We start from the raw sequence: 27120 nt of genomic DNA on the forward strand, positions 1-27120 counted from the left end.
TCGTGTCATTGTTTACAAACAAGCATCTACCCACGAGTCTTAGCGCATGTTATCATTTGGGATTCGATTTCCACGTGTGCACAGGTGATGACCCTCCTGCTTTAAGATACAACCTATCAACTAACTTAAAGAATACAGCAACACAAACAGCCTACATGCCATACAAAACATTCTATATAAGAATATACATGGAGACTTGTGACAGTCACATTACCACATCTGTGCCACCATTCAAACTCATCAATGAGACATTATTTTTAAAAAATATGATTTTATTTAAAAGCAAGAAATTAAAACAATTTCATTAAAAACAAAATATTTGTATACACATTGAACAACAAGTACAGGTAAGTCCATACAAATGACAACAGTACAAAGATTATACTGACAAAAGTGATTGAAACTACAATGTAGTTGCAGCTATTCTATTCAATAGAAGTACATTTTACTTTTTGACACATGAATGACAAATTATATAATTAAAAATTTATTAGGCATCTACAGCCTTTCATAATATTTTGGTGGACATTGATTCCATTGCATTTGAAATGTACGTTTTCGAAAATATTTTTACCTGGCATGCAAATTAGCTGATTAATATGCAGAAACCCGTACATCAGTTCATGTGCACAGACAAATTATAATTCACTCATTTTCTTGAATTTGAATTTTGATATTCAGAAATTTCATAGTTCTTTCATATATTTCATATATTCATGAAGCATTGCACCATTTTTAATCTGATCTGAAAAATACAATATGGTTCCATTATATACATGTTCAATGTACCAATGTATGCACAATGAATGGCTGTCCATGTATAACCTAAATCTGGTTCCTGAGTGGCGCTGGGACTGTGTTCATGCGAACAAAATGGCTGCCAGTTGGCAGTTTTAAAATCGATCTGAATAATAAAATGACGTACATCAAGGTCTTATAATTTCCAATGAATGTACCAAGTTCGCACAAAATTCATCTATACACAATCAAGATCAGGTTCCAAAATGGCAGATTTTGATGAATTTTTAACATTAATATGGCCAAATGCACAAATGCAACAAAAAATATGAAATTTGAACATGCAATGTTGGCAATACAGCTAATAAACCACATTCATTAAAACTGAATGGTCACCAGTCGGCCATTTTGAATAAATCTGAAAAACAAAACAGTGTGCATAAAGGTCCTAATAATGTGCATGTACCAACCAAGCCTGAATGAAATCCACCCATACACTATATCAAGATCGTTCATATGCAAAAATATGTGTGTTTAAAATTTTAATGTGATCAGCCGAGAAATGTACAAGATTACAGGTCTGGATGGACTGATGCCAGCACGCACACAGAGGTCAATCCTTAAGTCCATGTTTTCAATCAGCATCTGCAAGTGAAAATACTTTGAGCTATTTTAATAGTGTCAACTAAAAGTTACACACTCATCACACATTCAATGCATTTTACACAAATTGTACTTGACGCATGGGATCCACATTGAAGATACCGGTAATGTAGTGATTACCATAGGCGCTTCCATTATTATTACAACCACAATACCATGGTGTTAAGAACAATAAAACTAATCCTGGTTACGGTTATATTCTATTTAAGTACCGATATACATTAGTAAAATAGTTTACATTTTGACTCATGAATTACATAATTAATTCTTTCTGCATGGAATTCTTTCAAATTTGTTGTGTAAGGGGATATACATAGATACTTATTTATAACGAATATAAATAATGGAGCAAATCCATATTTCAACATTTTGAAATGTACAGCAGTAAAAATGTCGCTAAAGTTCTTTTTGACAAGTCTAATTTTATAAGAAATGTGAAAAACCATTGTTTATCTCTCTATGTGAACAATTGGTGGGTTTAAAATGAAGCCCGTAAAGGGAAACGTATTTGTGTATGTAATGCATGGATATGTATAATTGACGATGTGGGTGTACAGACAATTTAAGCTGAAATATGAAGTTGTCACTATTACCAGAGTATATTTTTGCATTATTTGGTTTCTGTACATGTGCCTGAATTGAGGATGACAAAGTTAGACAATATGACATAGTGACATGTGATCTTGAGATGGCTTTGATCTTTTCTTGAAAGATCTTAACGGAGAGGTGACCACTAATCTGACAAGGTTGCACGAGTTGCGCCCTCAACGGTGCTTCAAACCCAACACATGCCTGACAGAACATTGTAGTTTTTCACTTCCCCGACAATTTTTTGTCAGTACCAATCAAATTGCAGGAACGTCAGATAGTGACATCCACCAAAAAGTAACCATACACAGCAGAGTATGTGCGATAAGGTTCTGGCAAATTTCCGCCCAATATTTATCATCTTGTTGAAAACAGGTTTGCTGACAATGCAAACACGGCTTTGATTGACGGTGTTACCATGACCACCAAAATGAAACTCATTTGCAAGAAGGTGTGAAATTTGCGAATTTGCAGTATTGATATTGCCAACGAAACATACACTATTCTGTCAGGAGTTAGTGGGGTCTGATACAAGAGTACGTTTCCAATTTTTTGTCAGAGGACTTCGTCAATGGTTATTTTTAGCTCCAAATAATAAGTCAATCACAAGTACAAAATAACAAGTTTTAAAATACAACAAATTTTTTATCTTCTCTGCCCCACTCACAATTATTTTTTATGCTGACTCCGTGTGATATGACATGTGAATTCAATCTTGTCCCGGCACTCATAACCACAAATACCACACTGGAATGGATTCCTGTTTCCATGGCAACTCATATGAAGCGTATATATAACATTATCGGTGAAGAATGTCCCACAGTGATTGCAGGACTTCATATTAGAACAGCTGCAGTCTGGGTTCTCAACCTGTTCAGTTTGGCAGCTTTCTGAAACTAATCGGTCTTTGGCAGGATTTTTTTCCAGCAGTTGTGGCGTGACTCGAAGAGAAACGGGAACGATTGGAGGAGAGTGGTTTTTGTCCACATGCTGAACTAAACTGGCAGCTTGTTTGGGACGTGCATTGATAGATGCCATTGGCATTGACAATGAATAGATGGGAGTGTCAAATCCAGGCTGAGAAGCACTGCTAATGGACACAGAGTCTGGTTGGGTGAAACTAGCGTTATCTATACTTTTACGCTGCACTGTGTGTGAGATGGGCGTACTTGTGTACACTGACTGGATGTGAGTGAATTCCATCAATTTTCTCTGTGCGGCTGCTTCTAAGATACTACCAGGGCGAAAGTCTCTGTCATTACGGTCATCTATACTGGCCGTTTGTTTGTTTTGATTTTCTACCCCCTTATCAACAACTATTGAATTAGATGCACTCGCACAAGTAATGTTAACCGATGTGGGCATTGACTCAGGAGATGAACTGATTTCTGATGAAGACAACTCAGATGAAGGGTTCCCAGAAAATACATTTGATATCCGCGGCAATCCTTGCAGATCATTAGGGGACTGAGCTTGCAACATGTGTCTGTAATTATTGTCCTTGTCATGGCATTTCCGCATATGAACAGTCACGTTCCATTTATAACGGCTCTGATATGAACATCGACCACATCGATATGGTTTCTCATTCGCATGCGTATGCCGTTTAATATGTCTTAACAGACTGCTGCGAAATTCACTACTGAATGGACAATACTGACAGCAGTACGGTTTGATTCCGGAATGAACTTTCATGTGCTCTTGATACATTTGATAACTTGCAGTCGTGTAATGGCACAAAGTACATGTGAATCCTCCGTGGGCGGTATTCAAATAAGGTGAAACATCCTCACCATGTTGTTTATCCTCCAAATCATCAGACGCTTCTTCAGCAGATAATTCTTCTTCTTCATCACACATTTCTTCCTCTTCTTTTACAGAATCTCTCTTTACCGTCTCTGCCATGTCTTTTCTATTTAACATAAATTCCATCTGTTGAATAGCACCATCCATTCTTTGTGCTCAGATAGTGGCTAGTATTTACCTGTTTAATTAAATCAGACAAAGGTATTGGTCAAATTCTATAAATAATTTGATGATAATAAATTGAGTACCATAAAGTCCATATCCCCAATAAAAAACTACACCACCATTTTGAGAACAATTGAGAACTGAAATTCATGTGTAGATGCTCTAATAGAAGACGCATCCCCTCTGTTGCATTGTATCATGTGAACAAAGGTTGCAGATTTTAATACAGATTCAACAGTAGTGGCTATATCCATTAAAAGTATCAAAAGATATAGCAGCTTGTAACACAGACTAAAAAAAAAATAGCATAATCTTTGATAGCTAATTCATCAGATCAAATCAAATCCGCCAAGGCAAATCTTAAAATAATTGACGACATGTTAAGTTGTTGATGTTTGGTGTTTTAAGGACTACTGTAAAATCTGTATTATAAACCGCGGCTTCTATTAAAATGGTACAAAGCAACAGAGGGGATGCGGCTTCTATTAGAGTATCTACACATATGAGAAATTATGAATTTTAGGTTCTCAATGATTCAAAAAGAATGGGTGCGACTTCTATTAGGAATGCGGCTTCTAATACAGATTTTAAGGAGTAGGGTGGAGTTAGTGGTCACCAGTCAGTCAAATGTCAACAAAAAACAAATCAACAAGCATATCGGTACATGTATGTCTCCTATTGTGATTTGTTTTGTACAATCGATGCAGGCATATGCTGGTTTAATGATCTTGTTCAGGCAATGTTCGATGGGCACTAAAATGGTTTTCAACATGAAGTGGAATCTTGAGAAGGCTGTAACTATTGCATTTCATTTACTTTACCTAAAAACAAACACTTTTCTACTAAAAAAAACATTTCTGTCTTTAATTTTATTTTTACATATTATATATTATATTGTTGGAACCATCTAAGCGCATCAAATTTGTGGAATGCCTGCCTGCAACAAAATGGAAAAATATTTATGTATGTTGTTTAATTATAGTTTTCATAAAATATTGTAGCCACAAAGCTTTCCATGGAGTTATTACAGAAAGATTATGATTTTTGTGAAATTATGTCTTCATGAATTGTGAAACTATCTCTTTTAGTAATCTTAAAGGTAAACATTTTTAAATGAAATGAGAAAAGTTAAAAATTTTATGGAACTGGTAATTTGGAAAAATGTTCCAAAGTATACATTTTATTTTTCTCTCAGATCTGTTTATAGCTTTGATAGCTTTAAATTTTGTTTCCAAGACACAATCAAATTTATTGCTGGAAACATAACATGACAGACAATGCAACTCTTAAAGGGAAGCAGAGATCTGGCTTTTGTCACTCCGTACATGAAATTTGAGATCTATGAATGAATTCTAGCAATAAAATCAACTTGTGTGTGCTGCAAAATGTCCAAAATATCGGGTATAAAATGTGCTGTGAAGTAGACGACAAAAGTCATCTCACCTCTAGAGGGCGTTGGTTGATGATGTCACTAATGAACATGTCTCAGCCATATCTCTATTGTATATGCGTATATCGCTATTGTATATGCGTACCTATTCTGTTCTAGTTTCTATAGACATTGAATAGCCGCCTAAAAGTCAAATTTTTTTTAGTTTTAAACTATCTATAATTATATGCACGCAATCTGACCCTGTGACCTAGATTTGACTGGGATGAAATATTTTATATTAAACAATATTCTGATGTGACGTACTGCCACAAAAATGTATCAACACAAGTATGGTATGACTGTCTGATTTGCAAAGTACATCGGTGTAATTTCTGGATTTCCTTTCTAGATTGTTGACTCTTCACGATGTGTTATAATTATTGTTGTTTTCCCCGAGGAGAACACAAGAGCTCCATGCATGGACTGAGTGAAAGAAAATATAAATAAGCCTAGCATAAAACATAACCTTACACTTCTTTGTGTATTTGTTAATTTTGCGTATGTTTGGTATTACAGTATATTTCAACAATAATGAACGACCCGCCAACCCATAATGGGCAAAAGCTCACTTTGTGCGACATATATGGAGCACAAAGTGTGCTGAGTCGATTATGGGTTGTCAGGGAGTTCATTGTTATTATTTTGGAACGATGTCAATACGAGTAGATTTGCTGCCTCCAAAAAGTGGAAATTTGGAGAAAAATTCACGGTGAATGGAATAGTTTCACAGTCACTGGCCCATGAATATGAATATTTAAAAATGTCTTTCTGGAAATTGTTTCCACAATCTCATATGGAAACTAAGAATGAAACTAGTTTTAATCCATCAAATATTATTGTATTGAACTCATTTACATTGCGTGAATGGGTGACTGATGTGTGGTGTCGAGTAGCATTGCAGTCATCGCCCAAGCGAATGGCACACCGTGACTGGGACGCCGTATTGGTATCCACCGCGGCCTTACGCTACGCTACGCTAGATCGCCGCTGTGGTCCAGCTGAATTGACTATGCGTAGGGGTGCGTACCCAGGGTACATGTACGTAGTCGTATCGTTACCCCATCCCAATAGTGTTTACAAACCATCAAGGTAGATGTTATTGGCAGCTGTCCTGTCTGTGTAATAGTTATTTTAAATTCCATGGGAGGGCAATGATTTGACGAATACTTTGAAACCAAACTTACAGGCGAAGCGAGCGAACGAGCATGGCTGGAAAGCTCATGGGTGTTAGCCATCCTAGAAGGAGAACCAACAGTGATTTTAATCTGACTGCATAATTAAAACAAGCAGCCTATCGGCTGAGATAGCTCCGCTGTTAGCAATGCACATTGCAATTAAAGAACAGAAGATATCATTAGAAAATGAACAATATGTATACCGGTAGTATCAAAGGAACAGGACTTGCTGTTTTCAACAAGAATTCAAAAATATCACTTTTCACCAAAAATAATCATCAAAATTAGATAATTGAAGATATCACCACAAAATTAACAAAACTGCAAGAGGTCCACATGTAGTACCTATATATGTAATATAAAAGCAATCAGACTTGCGGTTTTCAACAAGAAGTCAAAAATATCACTTTTTACCAAAAATGACAAAAATATTCACCAAAATTAGAGAATTAAAGATATCATTACAAAATGAACAAATCTGAGAGAGGTCCACATGTAGTACCTATATATGTAATATCAAAGCAATTGGACTTGCGGTTTTTAGCAAGATGTCGAAAATATTACTTTTTACCAAAAATGACAAAAATATGAACTGAACAAATCTGAGAGAGGTCTACCCAAGGTGCATATTCACCAAGTATCAAAGCATTCAGGCTTGTAGTTTTCAAGAAGAAGTCGAAAAAGTAAAATATTGACACGGACGACGATGGACAATCACTCGTATGATAAGCTCCACTCGACAAAGTCGACAGCGGAGCTAAAATATACTCGCCTTAAAACATGGATATTTTATTTTGCTTATGCAAACTGTGCCCGGACTGTGACAATTACCGGGAGCCGACGCTTAGGAAATACAAGTCACGTCGGTCATCGTGGATCTCGTTTCGCAAATTATGTGGCATAACTCTCTACAGAAACAGAACAGAACAAAATCATCTCTCTGTACTTGTAGACATACATTGTATGTTTGCTCGAATAAATCACCCTTGGTTGATCTCACTTCATCAACTTGATAGGGCGAACTAATTGAGAGGCCACCAGCACCAGTCACGGAAGCTAGAAGCAGGCGTACTAGATGGAACGCTTTGACTGAACACGCTTTAGCGTACAGAGCAGGCAATGATGCCCTCACAAAATTGTCTGATTTCGATATTGAAATCGGCTGTTATTGGTAATGGACAGTTTTATTTGATGCCAATTTTAGTATTAAATACTTGTTATCTAACAATTTCTCTTCTTTTTCAATAGTTTCTCCTTTATTCGTTTTCGAAACATTGTATTCATATCCATGACACAGGGCCTTGATGCTCAATAATGGGATACATTATCGTGAATAATCTGCTGCAATGACGTCATAAAATCCACTGGTATTGATAATGTTATAATATAATTATAAATATCTCATCTTTCGATAATAATAACAATTGTTTAAAATGCACATCAACCGTGTCCTGGTAATAATTTGTTTGGAATGTCGATCGTCGTTGGTTTTTCCATGCCGAGTTTAGGACAGTGTCTGTTCTGACGAATGTCTTTCAAGTTGAGACAGGACAAACATTGATCGTAATTCATGGAGATTATGTTCGTAATTTGAGGGCTGAAAACCCAAATAATTAAACAAATACTATTTATTTTATATATTTTGTTATTTTTCATCACCAAACTATAAAAGAACCAGAGTTGTCCCAGTGAAACAGTCAATTCCAACTACCTATATCTTACCTTGAAATGAAAAAAAAATTCAGAGCATATTATATTAATAACTATTTTTAACTAGTTCACTTTATTTTATTTGTGCCATCAAGGTGAGAAAGGAAGCATGGCTCTCCACAGTTTGAAAATTAAACTGGGCTCGCCAAGATGAAAGTGGAGTTGGCGTAGCTCTTGACCTTTGACATGACATTTTGCAGGGCTTCTGTCATTGGAAGTATCACTTAAATTGTAACATGGATCTTTGAGATGGATGTTGAAAGACTGGAAACCAAAACATCTATTGCACAATTACACAGGGATTCTTTTAAACAGGGGCACAGCGCCCTCATGCCATGGCCATGTGCCCCCTTACCCTGGGAAGCAGATCCTCTGGCAACCATAAAATTCTGAATGACCAGAGATCACATGTGGCCACAGTCTTCAACTGTGACCTGTCTGATAATAATTTTTGCCCCAAGGAAGCCATAGAATGCTCCATTTTAACTTAGAATTATCAAAAACTTCATACCCTGGTAGGGAGAACCCCATCTCCCCCACTTGGTGGCGGCACTGAATTGCAGTGCTCCCTCTTGCAATTTTTTTCTAGAAAAAACCCTGATTACATATGCATAGTGTTATGAGAAGATACAACTTAAATAACAAAAAGACAAATAGTATTAATACGTTGTGTGTCTCCAGACAGGGCAGTTTATATATATGTAATAGACACACTATTATATCTTGGGTTGTAGATTAAATACAAAAAAAATCCATATTTGGAAAGTTGATTTCAATCAAGAGCTAAAATCAGATTCCAAACATAAACAATGGAAATGATTTCCTCAATATGAAGTCAGAAAATTGCAAAATACTGAAGAAACTCTGCAAATGAGTATTAGTCTTGATCATTTTTGCTGTGTCCTTGCTCATTTGCATAGCATGTGTTTTTGCATTTTTGAATACTACGATAATTTATGCATGAGCAACTTTCCAACCATTCACTACAGCCTAAATACAAATTGATTGACGTATGCATGAAACTCCAAAGACCACGAGATCTTTATCACATGATACCATAGTACATAGATATCTCAGTTGCATAAATTGTTGGTAGTATAGATCACAATTGATTTTGCTTTCCAGGAGTTTTTCAAGAACCAGAAACAAAAAACAAACAAAAAAATCTGTTTTCCTAAATGTGGACTAGGGAGGGAAGTCACTTTAAATTTGTCAAATGCAAGATAAGATAAAAAAAACAAAAAAACTGATGACTGAAAAACCGGAAGAAACTCGCATATTTTGTCTGTATGAATGTGAATACATTAATCGAATACAACATAATTTATCCCATTCATAATTCATTGTATCCCATTTAGTTTTTATACCAACACTCCGAGGCAACCAGCATTTACATTAAACACAGTAGATAGCAACGAATATTACATGCTAGGCTGAGATGATCGAAATGGTGCACTATTGCGAAAAGACAAATGCCTATATAATTGCGTTGAGGTCAAGTACTGAACAACAAGGCAATAGACACTTTGTTTTCAATTTTATGTCACATATCGAGCTAACTAGAATATTGAAATGACGTCTCACCATGCTGTGACCTTATCATATGCGTCAAGTCTGTACAACGCCATCTCAGAATGCTCTTCACGTTGTTAAGTTGCTGATTACGGCGTTATTCTCGCTTAGTAGGACGATGCCCGCCACAAAACTATGGTGTGTAAATAGAAATAAGTGCTTTCGACTACATTGGCATTGCACCCTTTGTTCATGTCGCAGAGAACGGGTTAACCACACAATAGTAGGCCCAGCGTCGCTGCTATCGTCTACTGCTCCCAGATACCGTATTTCTGAAGCGCGGACACGAAAAATGGCCGAAGTTAAAGATAGTATTCCCGGCCTCATCGACATTAAACGCTCCGCTTTTTCTTTTCGCCGTTAAGGGGTCAGAGGTCACAATCTTGTCTCCCTCTATTAGGATTGACCAATCACCTGCGAAGGTGATGGAGGGGAGCCCTCTTGAGACGGACCGTGGAAGTGACACCACGTGATATTTTGCAGTAGCAGACGATTTTGATGGTAAATTTTACTGATATTGTTTGAACGAAGAAGCTTGCCAATTGGTGTAGATTATGAGTCTAGACGAGCTTTTCATGCAGATACTGCAATCAGAGCAAAAGGCACAAGATAGGTGGAACCTTTTAGCAGAGTGTAAGTGTAAACGCCTACTGTCGTTCAATCTTCCAAGAAGTATACTGTAAGCAACTTGTTTGCCGGCTTTAGGGATTGACCACTTTGGAGAAAGGGCATGGAAAAAATTGTTAAGGAAAAAATCCTGAACAAAAATCCTGCAGTGATAATCAATAGCAGAAAAAACAATCTGCACACTTAAATCCCAGAAAGAAAATAGTGTAAACAAAAAATTGAACAAAACTACTGGGGGGATGACACAGAATGCTATAGTGTATGATAGAAATAGAATCTTGTGCAGCACAAAATGTTTCTTATTGACATTTCAGGTTATTATTTCTCATTAACTTATTACAAAAAACAAGCAGGAAAAATATGTATTTATTAATAAGGTTATCAAATTCTGAATGCATCAACTTCCACCATGCGTCAGTTGATACAATCAATTAATTAGTTATACAATCAACATTTTTGAAAATGAATAATAAATATGGAAATTAGATAATGAACAAATTGGCAAAACATAGCAAGAATATCATTACCGATATGTCAAGCAACTTTGAAAAAAAATGTCTTGCATCACATTTAATAATTAATTGCTAAGTACATCTATGGAGAAGTCACAACACATTGTGATTGCTTTTTAACAAAACGTGAACTTCAAATTTTTGTACTGACATAAATGTAACTACAGGCCTGTGGCAAGAAAAATATTCTTTAAAACAGTGCATATACCGGTAGATAGTAACATTTCCTTAGTCAATTGATGCAGAATTAAAGTTTGAATAACTTCGGCACCGTGTTGTTGAAAGTTTGACGCTAACATACATGTATATGGATGCCCCTGATGTATGAATTCATGTCTTTGATGGCATAAATGCTTGACCCTGTGTCAAGCCTGACAGGTTGACGAAGCTCTCAGTTGCGTAGTTTTGAATTTCCCTTCCCTTCTCAATTAATTCAGCAATGAACTTGCATTTATATATTTTCTGGGGAAAACAAGTGTACCCCTAGTTTATTGAATATCTATTTTAGTCTTAACTTGGACGTCACAACATTATTTGTTTGACAGATTTACATACATTCTACAAAGCTCCATCAAATGAGACTCATTGTGTGTGTGAAATTCTTGCTAAACCAACTAATCAAATGGTAGATCATAAAATGGAAAATGTTATGTCTGTCTTTGTTTATTTTAATCTGAAGACGAAACAAATCTTTATTTATTGAATTGATCAAAAATTAATCTACTAGTTTGCGCACAAGAAAAATATAATTATTATATATATACATAATTATTTTACTACCATGAATTTTTTTTTTTTCACGATATACATTTTTTCACAATTTTTACAAGTCAGAAGAAAAAATTATGTTCACCTGTTGCTTCTATGACCATTGATAATGTAATATTCAAACACAAAAATATTCAAACACAAAAGAGGGTCTGATTTTTATGAGATGGTATTGATATTCAGTGTTCCAGTCAATGTGATGTGCAGCCACCCAAGGTATAAGTCAGTAGCTTTAACCCTACCCACCATGCATTTATATATTTAAATTTCCCCACAGTAAGAACAGAAACAAATCAAACAAAAGAAGAGATAAAGAACACTGAAGATGAAATAATCGTGCTTCAAGGGCAGTTATCTGTTAAGGTAATGGCTTATAAAGGAGAGGTCAAAATTAAATAATAATAACTTTATTACACTACTATGCCATCAGAGGGCGCAGTATGGTAAATAAAATATAAATCATAAAAAAAATACAGTAGCTAAACTATAAGATAAAATTAAAATTAAAAGATGTTAAAAGCTTAATAGGAAAAAAAAAATTAATGATAGTTACAGAATTCTTCCAATGTAGAGATGATAGCTATCATATACCTGATTTCTGTTTGCCTTATTTAGAAACTTTGCCAGGGGTATGAAGCTCGTCATTATTTTAATGAAATTGTCTGTTTTATTTAGTTTTATTTTTAATTTCTATTTCTTGAAACAGCTCACCTCTTTCTTTATCGAGAAATTCACAATCTAAGATAAAATGTTGTTAGTCCTCAACTGAATTTGTATGACATTTTTTACAAAATCGCTCTTCCGCAGGAATTTTTGGTCGTTGTTGTCTACCTCTTTCAATTTCTAAATTGTGATCACTAAGCCTAAATTTACTCACAATTCTCCAAAGGCTGAAGTTTGTTTGAAGCCTATATGGGACAGATAAATGTACAAACTGCCTATCACTATGAACAGGTGAAAAAAGATATCAGGTTTTTACTTACCATACTGACCAAATGAAGACTGAATTTTTATTTCAAACAGTATGTTGTAATTTATCTTCCTAGGAACAGGTACATCATCAATTGGAACAGATAATTTTATTCTTCAACCAGACCGATGGACAGGCGATGTACTTTTAATTTCAACCATTGTGCCATTGATCATTAGAAATACTAGGAAGGGAGATTTTTTTCTTTTTTATTTCAGGATGATGTTGCAGTAAACAACTTAAATTTGTTTTGTTTTTTTGTGTGTGTCAATATGGTATTTTTTCCTGTAGATTTGTTTTTCTCACCCCAGGTGTCATTGTAAATAATGGGAATGAACATTATTTACATGGTTTGAACATTATAATTGTATAAAATACTAGTACAATCATAGACTACATGGTAAAATATAATAATGGCAGACAAGCTATAGAATATTCATTCAGTTTAATAAGATGCGTACATAAGGATCAAAGTCTTAAAAAAATAATTCCAGCCACACAAACTATTCATACATTTTTAATTTCATGCTTATTGTTTTTTCCACAAATTACACAAAAATAAAACTGCAATATGCAAATAATTTCCAGTTCTACAGTATATCTATTTTCTCTGGGGTGCAATAACTAATTATGTTAATCACATACTTGGCATCGCTTTTTAATGTCCATATCATTCTCACTGATGTAAACGTATAATGTAGTGTACTTGTGTTGATTGTGTTGTCCCTGTGGATTGTTATAAAGTTGTTTGTTTTTAGTTCTTTGAAAACTTAAGTTTTGACCTTCGTGCAGTATCCATGTGTATCTCAGATATGTGTTGTCGAATCACATTCAAATTTTTGGGCGACATATGTTCAACCTTTCTTTTTCAACCAGACCTTGGTTGCATATAGGTGGATTTCATTCATTTCATTCATTCATTCAAACTTGTTACATACATTAGGCATTATAAGACCTTGATGCATGTAATTTAGTTTTTCAGAATGGATTCAAAATGGCCGACCAGTGGCAATTATGTTTTAACTAATGCTTTTCAATCTTGAGCCATATTTCTGACATGCCATGACCAATCATATTCAAACCGTGTATATGTCATACATCATGCCCCACATATGCATGTATAATTGTTTGATGATCAGATTCAAGATGGATGAATGGCAACCATTTTAATGTTAAAAATTCATCAAACTTTGTTTATCAGATTGGACTTAAAGTGGTCTACTGATGCCAATTTTGTTTTAGTTTGAAAGCAGTTTGGAAACCAAAAATGTCTCTGACTTTCTCAGACTGTTTCTGTTTAAACTTTATATATTTCTTAAACTTGAGAACTCACAGGACTATGTAATGCAATTACTTTTTTTTCTTGTTTACTTTCACAAACTTACGTGTACCGGTAATCAAACTTACATAATTAGGTACAGGTGCTACTTTTCACAGTTATAAAATAGTGATATTAACAATTGAATTGAAGGTGTTATTTTAAATTTTCAGTTCCAACTTCTAGCAGAAGAAGAACTAAATCTAAAATTGAACAGTAATAAAGAAACTATTCTTAAAGAACAACTTCAAGAATTACAGCAGCAACATATGAAGAGTTTGGCAGACCTGGTAGGACTTTTTTCTCAATATTATTTATTTAATTGTCAGATGGTATAGAGCTTAATTTTTAGTAGTACTATTTATCAATTTTTGTCTCAGTTACATGTTGCCTATATTATTTATTTATTATTTATTATTATTATTTACACAGGAAAATTTAGAGAAAAAATATAGTAAAGAAAAAGATAGTTTTGTATTTGAAGTTCAGCATTTCAATAAAAAATATGATTTAATTGGAAAGGGGAAACAGTCAAGAGAAAATGATTCTCAGGAGAAACTTGAACACCTAAGGAAAGAAGAAAAGGAACTTGAAAAAGGCAAGTTTAAATTATTGTCTGGTCTTTGCCCATACACTATATAGTTAACCAATTTCTATCAATTTTTACTAGGAAGGTAAAATGCATTGTAGTTAAAATTCAGTTTTTGTAGTTTTATCATTATTTTGTATACCTTAGTTTTAGTTCTTGAGACCATATACTGCTGTTCCTTTCTGTGTCATTATTGTGTTTTGATAAACACATTAAGCTTTTTTTGCCAATAGTAAAGTAATGACTATGTTAATTATGAACATGTTTTAAATGCATTAAATTAATCCGCTGCCTGCCTCCCTGAAAGGTCAGTTGTGGGCATTCCCACCAGAGCCAATCATGTTCGAGGCTGAAGTGGGCTTGGCATCCTCAGCCAATAACAAGCCAGCTTATTGCTGATTTAATATAAATAAACAGTCAATCTGTGGTGTATAATTCCTATTTCTAATTAGTTGCATCTTTGCCTCGCAGCCTGAGCCAGCACCACCTTTTAACTTTGCAAGCAGCCCGTTCACCCACCCGACCCACCCTTTTGCAAAGTGAGTGGGTGCACTTTTAATTCTGCTGTCTGAAATGTGACTTTTGACTGCTATATAATAATAATAATGTTTATTCAACCTTTGTATCAGCACCATGAAAACAGTAATACATATCTTTAAATTACATTCATCATTTCTTTTCTATATTGCCATAAATCAGTTACATATTTCCGAATTAAAGCGGATGAGGTATTTCCAACAATTTCATTTATGTTCCATAGTGTATCACCAAAAAGGAAATTGAACCTATAATTCACCTCCCCCCCGAAAGAAAACTATTCATTGTATAATTCCTATTTCTAATTAGTTGCATCTTTGCCTCACAGCCTGAGCCAGCACCACCTTTTAACTTTGCTAGCAGCCCGTTCACCCACCCGACCCATACATTTGCAAAGTGAGTGGATGCAATTTTATTTCTGCTGTCTGAAATGTGACTTTTGATTGCTATTTTTTTTTATTTTTTTATGTTTTCTAAGCTTTTATTTGCCTTTGAATTTTGTCTTTTATATTTTATCATTTTGCTTTGCTTTGTGTAATGTATTTCTGCATTGTGTTTCTTTTAGCCTTTCTTTCCAGGGGGACTTTTGTTTCATAGTCATTTTGTAGTTGTAGTTTCCCAGTGCCCTCCCAAGCTCAGCCAGCATATAATGTAACACATTTGCATATCAATGTGTGTTGTGTATTTATTGTGGTATGGTTGTTGCCCTATGACGCCCTCTAAGTTTGACCTGTATTTAATTCCCAGAACCAACTGATTCATTCAAATTAATTACACAGTTTTATGAGGAACGATATCACTGATAATTAATATATCACCTGTAGATAGCTAAGGACATTCAATTGAAACCATTGTGCACACAGCAACACTACAATTGCATATTTTATGTTATTTTCACTAAAATCAGTGATTATGGGTATAGCGCCACCCAGTGTTCAAATTATATTATGGCCCCAGATGTAGTATTGCACTGTAGCCAGTTATTTTGTTACAGAATCATATTAAAATAACTAATATTTATTTTTTGCAACCACCACATAATACAGTTATCATGCATTCTTCACTGGAACTGTATCCACAGTGCTTATAAAATTTGCATTAACATTTTAATATAGAGGGCTTGAATGGTATTACTGGGATAAGAGCATGACTTTTTTTTAAAAAGAGCAGTTGTGAAGGATGTTATAAGACTATTTTGTAGGGCATCAAGTCATTCAACACTTCAACAACATTAGAAAAAAATGTATGATAGTTGCAGATAACAACACTTTAAATACTGTATATTAATCAACTGAAGGCAGTTGATGGACTAATTATTTTGTTTTTTATAGAACTTGCCATTTTCAAAAAGCATGAGGAAGTATATCGACAGCTGCAGAATGAGAAAGAGCGACTGCAAAAAAAATTAGCAAAATCACACATTGATGGCAGACTAAGAGGTTGGTCTGATAATGTCAATGAACAGTTTTGTTGATGTAACACTTGTAGTGTTTGTTATCAAACTTGTAGATAAATGTACAACAATTGCTCTCACATTTTAAAAGTTGCCAGCACAATTTAAACAGCAATGCAGTTGCTAAAGCAGGATTTGATAATAAATACTGCAAGTTTAACAACAATTTCATCAACAAAATTTGCATGGGGATAACAAAAAACAAAAAAACAATAATTCATGACAGACCTAGTTTTATGTAACAACTGTGCAAATTTCATCCTGATTTTAATACTGCCAAGATATTTGTGGCTAAAGTTGTGTTCGCGCGAAGCCTCGTAGCACTGGCAAAGAGGTCAAAAATGCTAGTCTGTGCTAAGAAAATGTGCACAAAATCTCAGCACAGGCTAAGAATCCATAAGTATAGATGAAATCAGATCTGTTTTTAAGACCTGATCCAGATCATTAGCTAAGCGCCCATTGTGTTGAGTGTTCATTTTGAATATTTACTATTCATAACAATTCATTTCAGTATGTTAATTATTTCTGACATGACAATCAATGCGAGCACATCTAGGAACATTGTTTTGAGAAAAAATTGAACTAACGATGAAACTTTGTGCTTCCTGTTATTGAATTTGCATGTTATGAATTTGGTTTGGTATTGTTTTATAACCATAAAACTAACATGTAATCTTTTTGGTTACTGTACTGAGTAATCATAGTTAATAGGACTGAAGATTTACGTATTCTTAGCAAGTTTGGGCTTTTCTTAGCCTGTGATATACAAATATATAAGATTAGCTCAAATCTTAGCCTGAACAGGACTTGTGGTGTAAATGTTTCCACCAATTAATCATATTTATGAATCAGTGGAAGGAAATACCCCAACAATAACATTTTCAAACTGTATGTAGATCATTTTATATCTCCATTTTGTGCACTGAACTGATAATTCAGCAAAATACAAAAAGACAGTGACTTGTTTTCTGTCTAAATGTTTGCAGGTGAGACCAGAGATTCAATATTTACTTTTTTATTACCTTGCCCATATCAAAAAATGTAAACGGAACGGGAAAGAAAGAGGTCTATTAAGGAAAAAAAATGTCTGTTGTCAATAATTGTTAATGTGTGCACAATAACATTACTAATTCTATTCAGAACTGTGTCAAACTTGGTCACCTAATTCATCAGTATAAAATCTTACCTTAGTGCAATCGGCAGATATCCTGTGTGGAAATATCGTGCAAAAATTGAGAAAATCGTATTCAAAATCTTAACAGAAAACAATATGTCAGATAATAGATATAAGCACTCATATGAATAACCCTTTGGATGGCAAACTTTTGATCAAGATCTGAAGCCAATAAAAAATTATGTCTGTTTAGTCCAAAGTTATTAAAACAAATATACTGCAAAAATACATAACAGGCAAAACGTTTTGAAAGGGAAATGGTACTCAAAATTTTGTATTTGACATACAGTTCATTTGACAGAAAATTTCTTTGTCGAAAGTATATCAATTTTGAAAATCAAAATTTGTCTCAGTTGTTAGAACACAATTATCAAACTTTTATAATAATTTAAAAACACACTTCAAAGACAGAGTTTGAAGATGTAGATTCTCAGGAGGCAAACAGTACTGTTGAGTTTCTTCTCCACTGAACACATATTAACTATTTTTTAGAAACATGTTAGTTAATTTTCATACAAAGCAGAGCTTGCAACGTAATAGTTATCCCTAGAGGGTGCTTTTTACTTTTCAAATAATACAGTCATGGCACAATAAATATATAATTTGCGGCAGTATAAAATCATTAATTTATGACAGAGATACCTGTACAAAATACTTGAGCAAAAACCAGCTAAGATTTTCTGTTATCTTGTATGTTTCACAATTCCTTTTTTTTTCTGAAATGAGGCTTTTGTTTTTATACTAAAATATCTGAATCACTTTGAATAAAACCGGAAATAATTAATAAACAAATCAGGCACCAATGTTTTTGTAAGATATTTACATCATTCAACTTTTGGTAGACTGATTCCCCACTGCTGTTTCAATCCTAAAACGTGTTGGTTTTCAAAACTATGATAATTCATATTCATATTGAAACAAACTACCAGTATGATAAAGGAAATAATGTTATGTAACAAAGGTCACCAGAGATTAACTATGTTTTACTATTTTATTTAATTTGTAGATTTGGATATCAGCATCTCCAAACAACAGAATATACTCAAAGGTTTAGAACAAGAAAAACTACAGGTGGCAAGGCATCCACAGACTGACCAAGGATTTAAAAAGTATATCTATATAGTTATTCTCCTTCTTCTGACACTTTATGACATTGAATGAGCTTGCAGTAATTTGCAACACTATGGGCCAGTATATACCATACTTTCCGACTTCGTTAATTGTTCTGACTCATAGTATACAGTGGCTATACTCCGAGCCAAATCACAGCTGAGAGCCCATGCTCGGGTTAGCGCCCATCCCCCACTTTTGGGACATTTCTATTTTCGGTTTCACGTTCGGCTGAGCGCCAATTCCCTTCAAATGCTCCTAATTTGACTGTATAATCATAAAACTTGGTCTTTGATCATTGTTTAACACTTTTCTGAATACTGGTCATTGTTTTTAAATGATACAGTGTGGATATCGATCGCTGTCAAAATGTTGTGAATATGTAGACCATGATAATGGTCGGTAAAAGTCACGACAATGACCTGTTAATGAAAGTGAAATGCAATATTATAAAATATTTCATGCCATATTCAGTTTACCTATCAAAAATTGCTAGTTACTGTTTTTTGAAAAAAAAATTCATGGCATTTATTTGCCGAAATCAATTGCTACAGATCGTACTGCAACATCAATAATTCACTTCCGCATTGCGTTACCAGAAAGTCTTCAGGAATTTCTGAAGAATTGTATTCGTACAACACAGCATTCTGATTGGTTAATAACAGAGGTCAAAGGACGTTGTTGCAAGTCAAATCATGCGAGAAAACATGGCGAAAAGTGCTTTTCATTAGGAGTTTGTGTACGATCCAATACATTCGACAATGAAGATAATGGTGAAGATATGACTTTGACTGTGTTCCAACAGGCTCTAAAATTTTTAACTTGTAAATTTGAGTAAATTTGAATATTGTAATAAAATGTGCGTATTTTTTGTGACCATTTATTTCTGTTCCTTCATTGTAAAAGTAAATGATGACACAACTAATTTCATAATTTTATTTCCCCCCAAAGTCGTAATATCCCTCTCAACTTGTCACATTGTGAACTAAAATTGTCATTTGCTCTCTTTTCCGAGGGAGGGTGCTCGGGTAAGAGCCCACCCCTAAAAATCATGATTTTCTGAGTAGAGTACACTGGGTGCTAATGTGGTCGAGTATGATAGATATCTACAATAAAACATTGCATGAAATGTATTATTTGCTTCATAAATCTCTCCATCAGTAATTGTAATATAGTTTTGTTCAAATACAGGAACCTGTATTTCATGCTATGGAAAAAATCATCAAAGGGGGGAGGGGGTTATAATATTGTTTATTTTTCATTTACTTCTATGATTCTCATAGAAACAGGAACAATCCAAGTTTTGGTTCAGGTTTTATATGTGTTTCGAAATGCCAATCGCCTCCTTTTTTTTAAAAACAATCGTAATTCTTGATCTATCAAAATCATTAGGATGTTTAAAAATTTTAAATGTTTAAAAGTTATTTGGCCATTGTACAGATTTTGAAATAAAAATGCCTGTCCCAGGTGATAATGTACCTGTCCCTAGCTAGATTTTGAAATAAAAATGCCTGTCCCAGGTGATAATGTACCTGTCCCTAGCTAGATTTTGAAATAAAAATGCCTGTCCCAGGTGATAATGTACCTGTCCCAAGCTAGATTTTGAAATAAAAATGCCTGTCCCAGGTGATAATGTACCTGTCGCTAGCTAGATTTTGAAATAAAAATGCCTGTCCCAGGTGATAATGTACCTGTCCCTAGCTAGATTTTGAAATAAAAATGCCTGTCCCAGGTGATAATGTACCTGTCCCTAGCTAGATTTTGAAATAAAAATGCCTGTCCCAGGTGATAATGTACCTGTCCCTAGCTAGATTTTGAAATAAAAATGCCTGTCCCAGGTGATAATGTACCTGTCCCCAGCTAGATTTTGAAATAAAAATGCCTGTCCCAGGTGATAATGTACCTGTCCCAAGCTAGATTTTGAAATAAAAATGCCTGTCCCAGGTGATAATGTACCTGTCCCTAGCTAGATTTTGAAATAAAAATGCCTGTCCCAGGTGATAATGTACCTGTCCCTAGCTAGATTTTGAAATAAAAATGCCTGTCCCAGGTGATAATGTACCTGTCCCGAGCTAGATTTTGAAATAAAAATGCCTGTCCCAGGTGATAATGTACCTGTCCCTAGCTAGATTTTGAAATAAAAATGCCTGTCCCAGGTGATAATGTACCTGTCCCTAGCTAGATTTTGAAATAAAAATGCCTGTCCCAGGTGATAATGTACCTGTCCCTAGCTAGATTTTGAAATAAAAATGCCTGTCCCAGGTGATAATGTACCTGTCCCCAGCTAGATTTTGAAATAAAAATGCCTGTCCCAGGTGATAATGTACCTGTCCCCAGCTAGATTTTGAAATAAAAATACCTGTCCCAGGTGATAATGTACCTGTCCCCAGCTAGATTTTGAAATAAAAATGCCTGTCCCAGGTGATAATGTACCTGTCCCTAGCTAGATTTTGAAATAAAAATGCCTGTCCCAGGTGATAATGTACCTGTCCCTAGCTAGATTTTGAAATAAAAATGCCTGTCCCAGGTGATAATGTACCTGTCCCCAGCTAGATTTTGAAATAAAAATACCTGTCCCAGGTGATAATGTACCTGTCCCTAGCTAGATTTTGAAATAAAAATGCCTGTCCCAGGTGATAATGTACCTGTCCCCAGCTAGATTTTGAAATAAAAATGCCTGTCCCAGGTGATAATGTACCTGTCCCTAGCTAGATTTTGAAATAAAAATGCCTGTCCCAGGTGATAATGTACCTGTCCCCAGCTAGATTTTGAAATAAAAATACCTGTCCCAGGTGATAATGTACATGTCCCTAGCTAGATTTTGAAATAAAAATGCCTGTCCCAGGTGATAATATACCTGTCCCCAGCTAGATTTTGAAATAAAAATGCCTGTCCCAGATGATAATATACCTGTCCCCAGCTAGATTTTGAAATAAAAATGCCTGTCCCAGGTGATAATGTACATGTCCCTAGCTAGATTTTGAAATAAAAATGCCTGTCCCAGGTGATAATGTACCTGTCCCTAGCTAGATTTTGAAATAAAAATGCCTGTCCCAGGTGATAATGTACCTGTTCCTAGCTAGATTTTGAAATAAAAATGCCTGTCCCAGGTGATAATGTACCTGTCCCTAGCTAGATTTTGAAGTAAAAATGCCTGTCCCAGGTGATAATGTACCTGTCCCTAGCTAGATTTTGAAATAAAAAAGCCTGTCCCAGGTGATAATGTACCTGTCCCTAGCTAGATTTTGAAATCAAAATGTTTGTTCATCATATTTATTTCATGGGTATTGACTGGTTTTAAAAACTATGAATGTAGCTTTTGGTAAAAAGTCGACACAGCTAGGCTGTTCATATTACTGATTGTCCGTCGTCGTCGTCAACTTTACAATTTTAACTTCTTCTTTGAAACTGCAAGTCAGAATGTTTTAAAATTTGATATGCAAGTACCCTGGATGGTTCTTTCTCAGATTTGTTCATTTCATGTCAAAATCTCAAATTCTCTATTTTTGATGAATATTTTTGTCATTTTTGGTAAAAATTGATATTTTTGATAAGTTCGATTGCTTTGATATTACATATATAGGTACTACATGTGGACCTGTATCAGATTTGTTCATTTTGTGATGATATCTTTAATTCTCTAATTTTGGTGAATATTTTTGACATTTTTGGTAAAAAGTGATATTTTCGACTTCTTGTTAAAAAACGCAAGTCTGATTGCTTTGATATTACATATATAGGTACTACATGTGGATCTTTCTCAGATTTGTTCATTTTGTGATGATATCTTCAATTCTCTAATTTTGAGGAATATTTTTGTCATTTTTGGTAAAAAGTGATATTTTCGACTTCTTGCTAAAAGCCGCAAGTCTGATTGCTTTGATATTACATATATAGGTACTACATGTGGACCTTTCCCAGATTTGTTCATTTTGTGATGATATCTTCAATTCTCTAATTTTGAGGAATATTTTTGCCATTTTTGGTAAAAAGTGATATTTTCGACTTCTTGTTAAAAACCGCAAGTCTGATTGCTTTGATATTACATATATAGGTACTACATGTGGACCTTTATCAGATTTGTTCATTTTGTGATGATATCTTCAATTCTCTAATTTTGAGGAATATTTTTGTCATTTTTGGTAAAAAGTGATATTTTCGACTTCTTGTTAAAGCCGCAAGTCCAATTGCTTTGATATTACAAATATAGGTACTACATGTGGACCTCTCTCAGATTTGTTCACTTTGTGATGATATCTTCCATTCTCTAATTTTGAGGAATATTGTTGTCATTTTTGGTAAAAAGTGATATTTTTGACTTCTTGTTAAAAACCACAAGTGTGATTGCTTTGATACTATACATATTGTTCATTTTCTAATGACATCTTCAGTTCTTTAATTGAAAGGTGCATTGCTAACAGTGGAGCTATCTCAGCCAACAGGCTGCTTGTTGACTTCTTCATTTGATCAGTTCTGGGTAGTACAAATTTGATAATTTTATTCACCTGTACAATTTCTACATTTACATGTACCTGTCCCAGCAAAAATCTGGTTGGGAATTGGTGGACATGCTGTTTCAATCAATTTATTTTAATTTTATATTCTATCTGGTATGTCTTGTAAATGACTGCAATCACTATTTTTGTGTATTAGGTTACAGGCTGAGTTAGATCATTGTAAAACACAGTCAATGGAAGGGATGTGTGAAATGCTTAAATTGGAATTACAGCAACTACAACAGAAAAATTGGCAACAACAACTGCAACAGAATTCAAAAATTAGAAATGAACACTCATATCAAAATCATAGACTTTTAAAGAGATCACAGGTAAGAAGTAGTCATGTATTTTCTTTTTTTTTTTACTTTATGTAGTGACCATGCTTGGTTGGTTGGTTGGTTGCCTCTATATACATGTACATGTACAATGTACCTTTCTGGTTTGGTTGCCTCTACATAGTGACCACACTAGCTTATTTGTTTCTGTACTGTGATCACTCTGGCTTGGTTGCCTCTGCATAGTGGGCACTATGGCTTAGTTGTTTTTGTATAGTGACATTCATGTTTGGTTGCCTCTACATAGTGACCACACTAGCTTATTTGTTTCTGTACTGTGATCACTCTGGCTTGGTTGCCTCTGCATGACAGTGGGCACTTTGGCTTAGTTGTTTTTGTATAGTGACTTTCAAGTTTGGTTGCCTCTACATAGTGACCACACTAGCTTATTTGTTTCTGTACTGTGATCACTCTGGCTTGGTTGCCTCTGCATGACAGTGGGCACTTTGGCTTAGTTGTTTTTGTATAGTGACATTCAAGTTTGGTTGCCTCTACATAGTGACCACACTAGCTTATTTGTTTCTGTACTGTGATCACTCTGGCTTGGTTGCCTCTGCATGACAGTGGGCACTTTGGCTTAGTTGTTTTTGTATAGTGACATTCAAGTTTGATTCCCTCTACATAGTGACCACACTAGCTTATTTGTTTCTGTACTGTGATCACTCTGGCTTGGTTGCCTCTGCATGACAGTGGGATTTTGGCTTAGTTGTTTTTGTATAGTGACATTCAAGTTTGGTTGCCTCTACATATAGTAATTCATCTCTAGCCTTGTAGTTACATTATAGCATTTTATTACTATTTACTTTGTGACCTCTAAACAGTAGTCATTCTGGCTTCTTGTCTCTATAGTGATCATTACAACCTGGTTACCTCTTTATACTGATCACTCTGGACTGGTTGCCCCTATATATATTCACCACTACCGGTAATTATAACACTCATATCAATTTAAGAAAGGTCATTGTTTCTTTGTCATAGAAGCTGCATTGAATTAGTACTTTAATGTAGTGACTACTTTATATTGGTAACTTCAATATAGTGGCCACTTTCTTATGGTCATTTGGAATTTGGAATTCAATATAGGGGCAACTTTTATGTAGTGATTTCAATATAGTGGTCATTTGGAATTCAATATAGGAGCAACTTTAAATTTTCAACCTCAATATAGCAGCTGCTTTAGATTGGTAACTTCAATATAGTATTTAAGCCCCCAGCTGAGTGCAGTCCAGGGGCTTACGGGTTTGATTATATCCGTCTCTTCATTTATCCACCTGTCTCATAATTGCGAAAGTTCATAGACCGATTTTTCTCAAACTTTACATAGTTGATATGTGATGATATCCAGACATCCCAAATTTCTTTTTCTGTTCAGATTCAAAATGGCCAACTGCTGGCAATATTTGACACAAAAATAACCTACATTTTATATGTGTAGAACATTATCTTCAAGTTGTACTGGCTGATTCTGTTGAAATGTAGGTACGGTAATACCTTTTGACGTACTGACTCACATTCTTCATTTTTTCAGATTGACTGCACATTTAGTACTTCAAAATACCTATTTTTGTCTATTTTTGCTTATAACTTGTGAATACTAAGTTTATTGAGATTTGGCACAGTGGCAGTATATTATTTTATGAAAATACAAGTTTTGTCAAGACTATATATGCAATTATGGCTGACCATGAGCCATTTTGCCTAATTCTGCTCATATATCTCAATTTCATGCATAATTTCCAATTACGTCCAGGCTTTGTTGACAGACAGTTGTGTTCTAGCACATAAATGAAAATGGAATTCCAGTATGTTACAAAGAATGTCACCTGGCAGCCACTTACTTTGACGAACATTTTTTTGTCTGTCTCACACATTTCTACCTTATCTGAAATTGCCACTTTCCAATTAGATCCAAACTTGGTTCAAAGACATCAAAGTTGATCAATGCCTTGATCTAATTCAAGATGTCTGACAGGGAAACCATTTGTTTTAACCTTTTGCCAGTATACACATTAGGACCCCCATTTTAATCTATAATGTTGACATTTCATTTGTCATACGTAACAGAGGGCTGTGTTATTCTCAGTTGATTGGTAATTTCAATGAATTGGTTGCCAGTTTAGTGATCACTTGAGATTAGTAATTTCAATATAGTGATCATATTGGATTGGCAATTCAATAGTATATAGTGGCCATTTTGGATTGGCAATTCAATAGTATATAGTGGCCATTTTGGATTGGCAATTCAATAGTATATAGTGGCCATTTTGGATTGGCAATTCAATAGTATATAGTGGCCATTTTGGATTGGCAATTCAATAGTATATAGTGGCCATTTTGGATTGACAGTTCAATATAGTGGCCATTTTGGATTGTAGGTACTTTTTCAGTTTTGCTCTGAAACACTGGTACTCAAAACCATGCAGCAAGTAATATAATTATTATGCAGTGTGTATTTTGGCACATGAATGAAATATTTACAAAAATCCTGTACATAGGGTCAGTTTGAAGCATGGTATTTTTTTCTGAAACTGGTAATATCATTAAATTAATCTGATTTAATTTTGTTTAATTGTAGGGAAAAGTTCGTGGAAGATCCACAGATACGTTTTAAATGTCAAGTCCTATATTCAGTATGTATTCAATGAATTGGAATGAACTTATATTATTACGATTATCCATAATTTGACGCTTTCTCTGATTAATATTTTATTATCAGTTAGAAGTTGTAAGTGTATATTCCAATTGTATTTTGGTACAGAGCATAGCTAGGCTTCACAGAGGATTTATTATGCCATGAGTAATGTATGTGATTTTGTCAGAGAAATTATGAAGAAAAATCTGTCACGGAAATATAATAACAAATATGTAAACAATCGTTGAACCATGCATACATGTATCTGTTGACCTTCATTTATTTACATTACTTGAAGAAAACCCAAGTGGAATGGGAAGCAGAATATTTATACATGTCAGTAGGAGAAAAGATCTTACAAATCAAGTAAGAATATAGACATATTATGCATATACTTTAATGCATTATACACAATACACTGTCAATTTATTTCTATTTATGTTATAGTAAATAAAGGATGCACTGTCTATCATAGTAATGTAACAGAGCAAGAACGGAAATGTATGCAGTACTTGAGAAAATGCAGTCGAGCACATTATTCATGTGAACATCCTTGTTTGAGCCTTATCACATAATAACGTCCTTTATTCCAACTATAATACCCGAAAATGCCAAAAAAATGATTATTCATGTATGTTGTAGTGGTATAGCAAGCTTTCGAAGAAATAAATTGACCATTTGTTGTTAGAGTGTCAAAGGACTTGCATTTCATTTATGTGAACTTTTCAAAATAAACAGCACAGGGTA

The 27120-nt window shown here is 34.5% G+C and overlaps 2 protein-coding genes across 3 annotated transcripts; one reads left to right on the forward strand and one right to left on the reverse strand.

Moving 5' to 3' along the window:
- Positions 1–251: 251 nt before the first annotated feature.
- LOC102807305 (uncharacterized) lies at positions 252–10132 on the reverse strand. 2 transcript variants are annotated; one of them, XM_085504264.1, is made up of 3 exons: positions 9862–10132; positions 2657–3973; positions 252–1383 (listed from the first exon to the last, which is right to left on the reverse strand). In XM_085504264.1, the coding sequence occupies exon 2, from the start codon at positions 3940–3942 to the stop codon at positions 2659–2661; it is 1284 nt and encodes a 427-aa protein (XP_085360390.1). In that variant the 5' UTR covers positions 3943–3973; positions 9862–10132; the 3' UTR covers positions 252–1383; positions 2657–2658. The 2 variants fall into 2 exon arrangements, with proteins under 2 accessions (XP_085360390.1, XP_077861917.1); XM_078005791.2 differs by having other exon boundaries at positions 252–3973.
- Positions 10133–10224: 92 nt separating this feature from the next.
- LOC102807168 (coiled-coil domain-containing protein 172-like) lies at positions 10225–27070 on the forward strand. Its single transcript, XM_085504581.1, has 8 exons — positions 10225–10482; positions 12034–12119; positions 14218–14334; positions 14477–14642; positions 16502–16609; positions 18804–18906; positions 23561–23735; positions 26317–27070. The coding sequence occupies exons 1-8, from the start codon at positions 10404–10406 to the stop codon at positions 26350–26352; spliced, it is 870 nt and encodes a 289-aa protein (XP_085360707.1). The 5' UTR covers positions 10225–10403; the 3' UTR covers positions 26353–27070.
- Positions 27071–27120: the final 50 nt, after the last annotated feature.

This window comes from Saccoglossus kowalevskii, chromosome 10 (assembly GCF_978046115.1).
Source record: "Saccoglossus kowalevskii chromosome 10, keSacKowa6.1, whole genome shotgun sequence".
NCBI classification, from domain to species: Eukaryota; Metazoa; Hemichordata; class Enteropneusta; family Harrimaniidae; genus Saccoglossus; species Saccoglossus kowalevskii.

What these genes read in the sequence shown, in the direction of transcription:
- LOC102807305 (XM_085504264.1), bottom strand. Translation starts at nt 3,942, where the DNA reads ATGGATGGTGCTATTCAACAGATGGAATTTATGTTAAATAGAAAAGAC.
- LOC102807168 (XM_085504581.1), top strand. Translation starts at nt 10,404, where the DNA reads ATGAGTCTAGACGAGCTTTTCATGCAGATACTGCAATCAGAGCAAAAG. An exon ending in GTGGAACCTTTTAGCAGAGT is followed by an intron (nt 10,483 to 12,033) that starts GTAAGTGTAAAC and finishes ATTTCCCCACAG; the next exon opens with TAAGAACAGAAACAAATCAA. An exon ending in AGAAAAGGAACTTGAAAAAG is followed by an intron (nt 14,643 to 16,501) that starts GCAAGTTTAAAT and finishes TGTTTTTTATAG; the next exon opens with AACTTGCCATTTTCAAAAAG.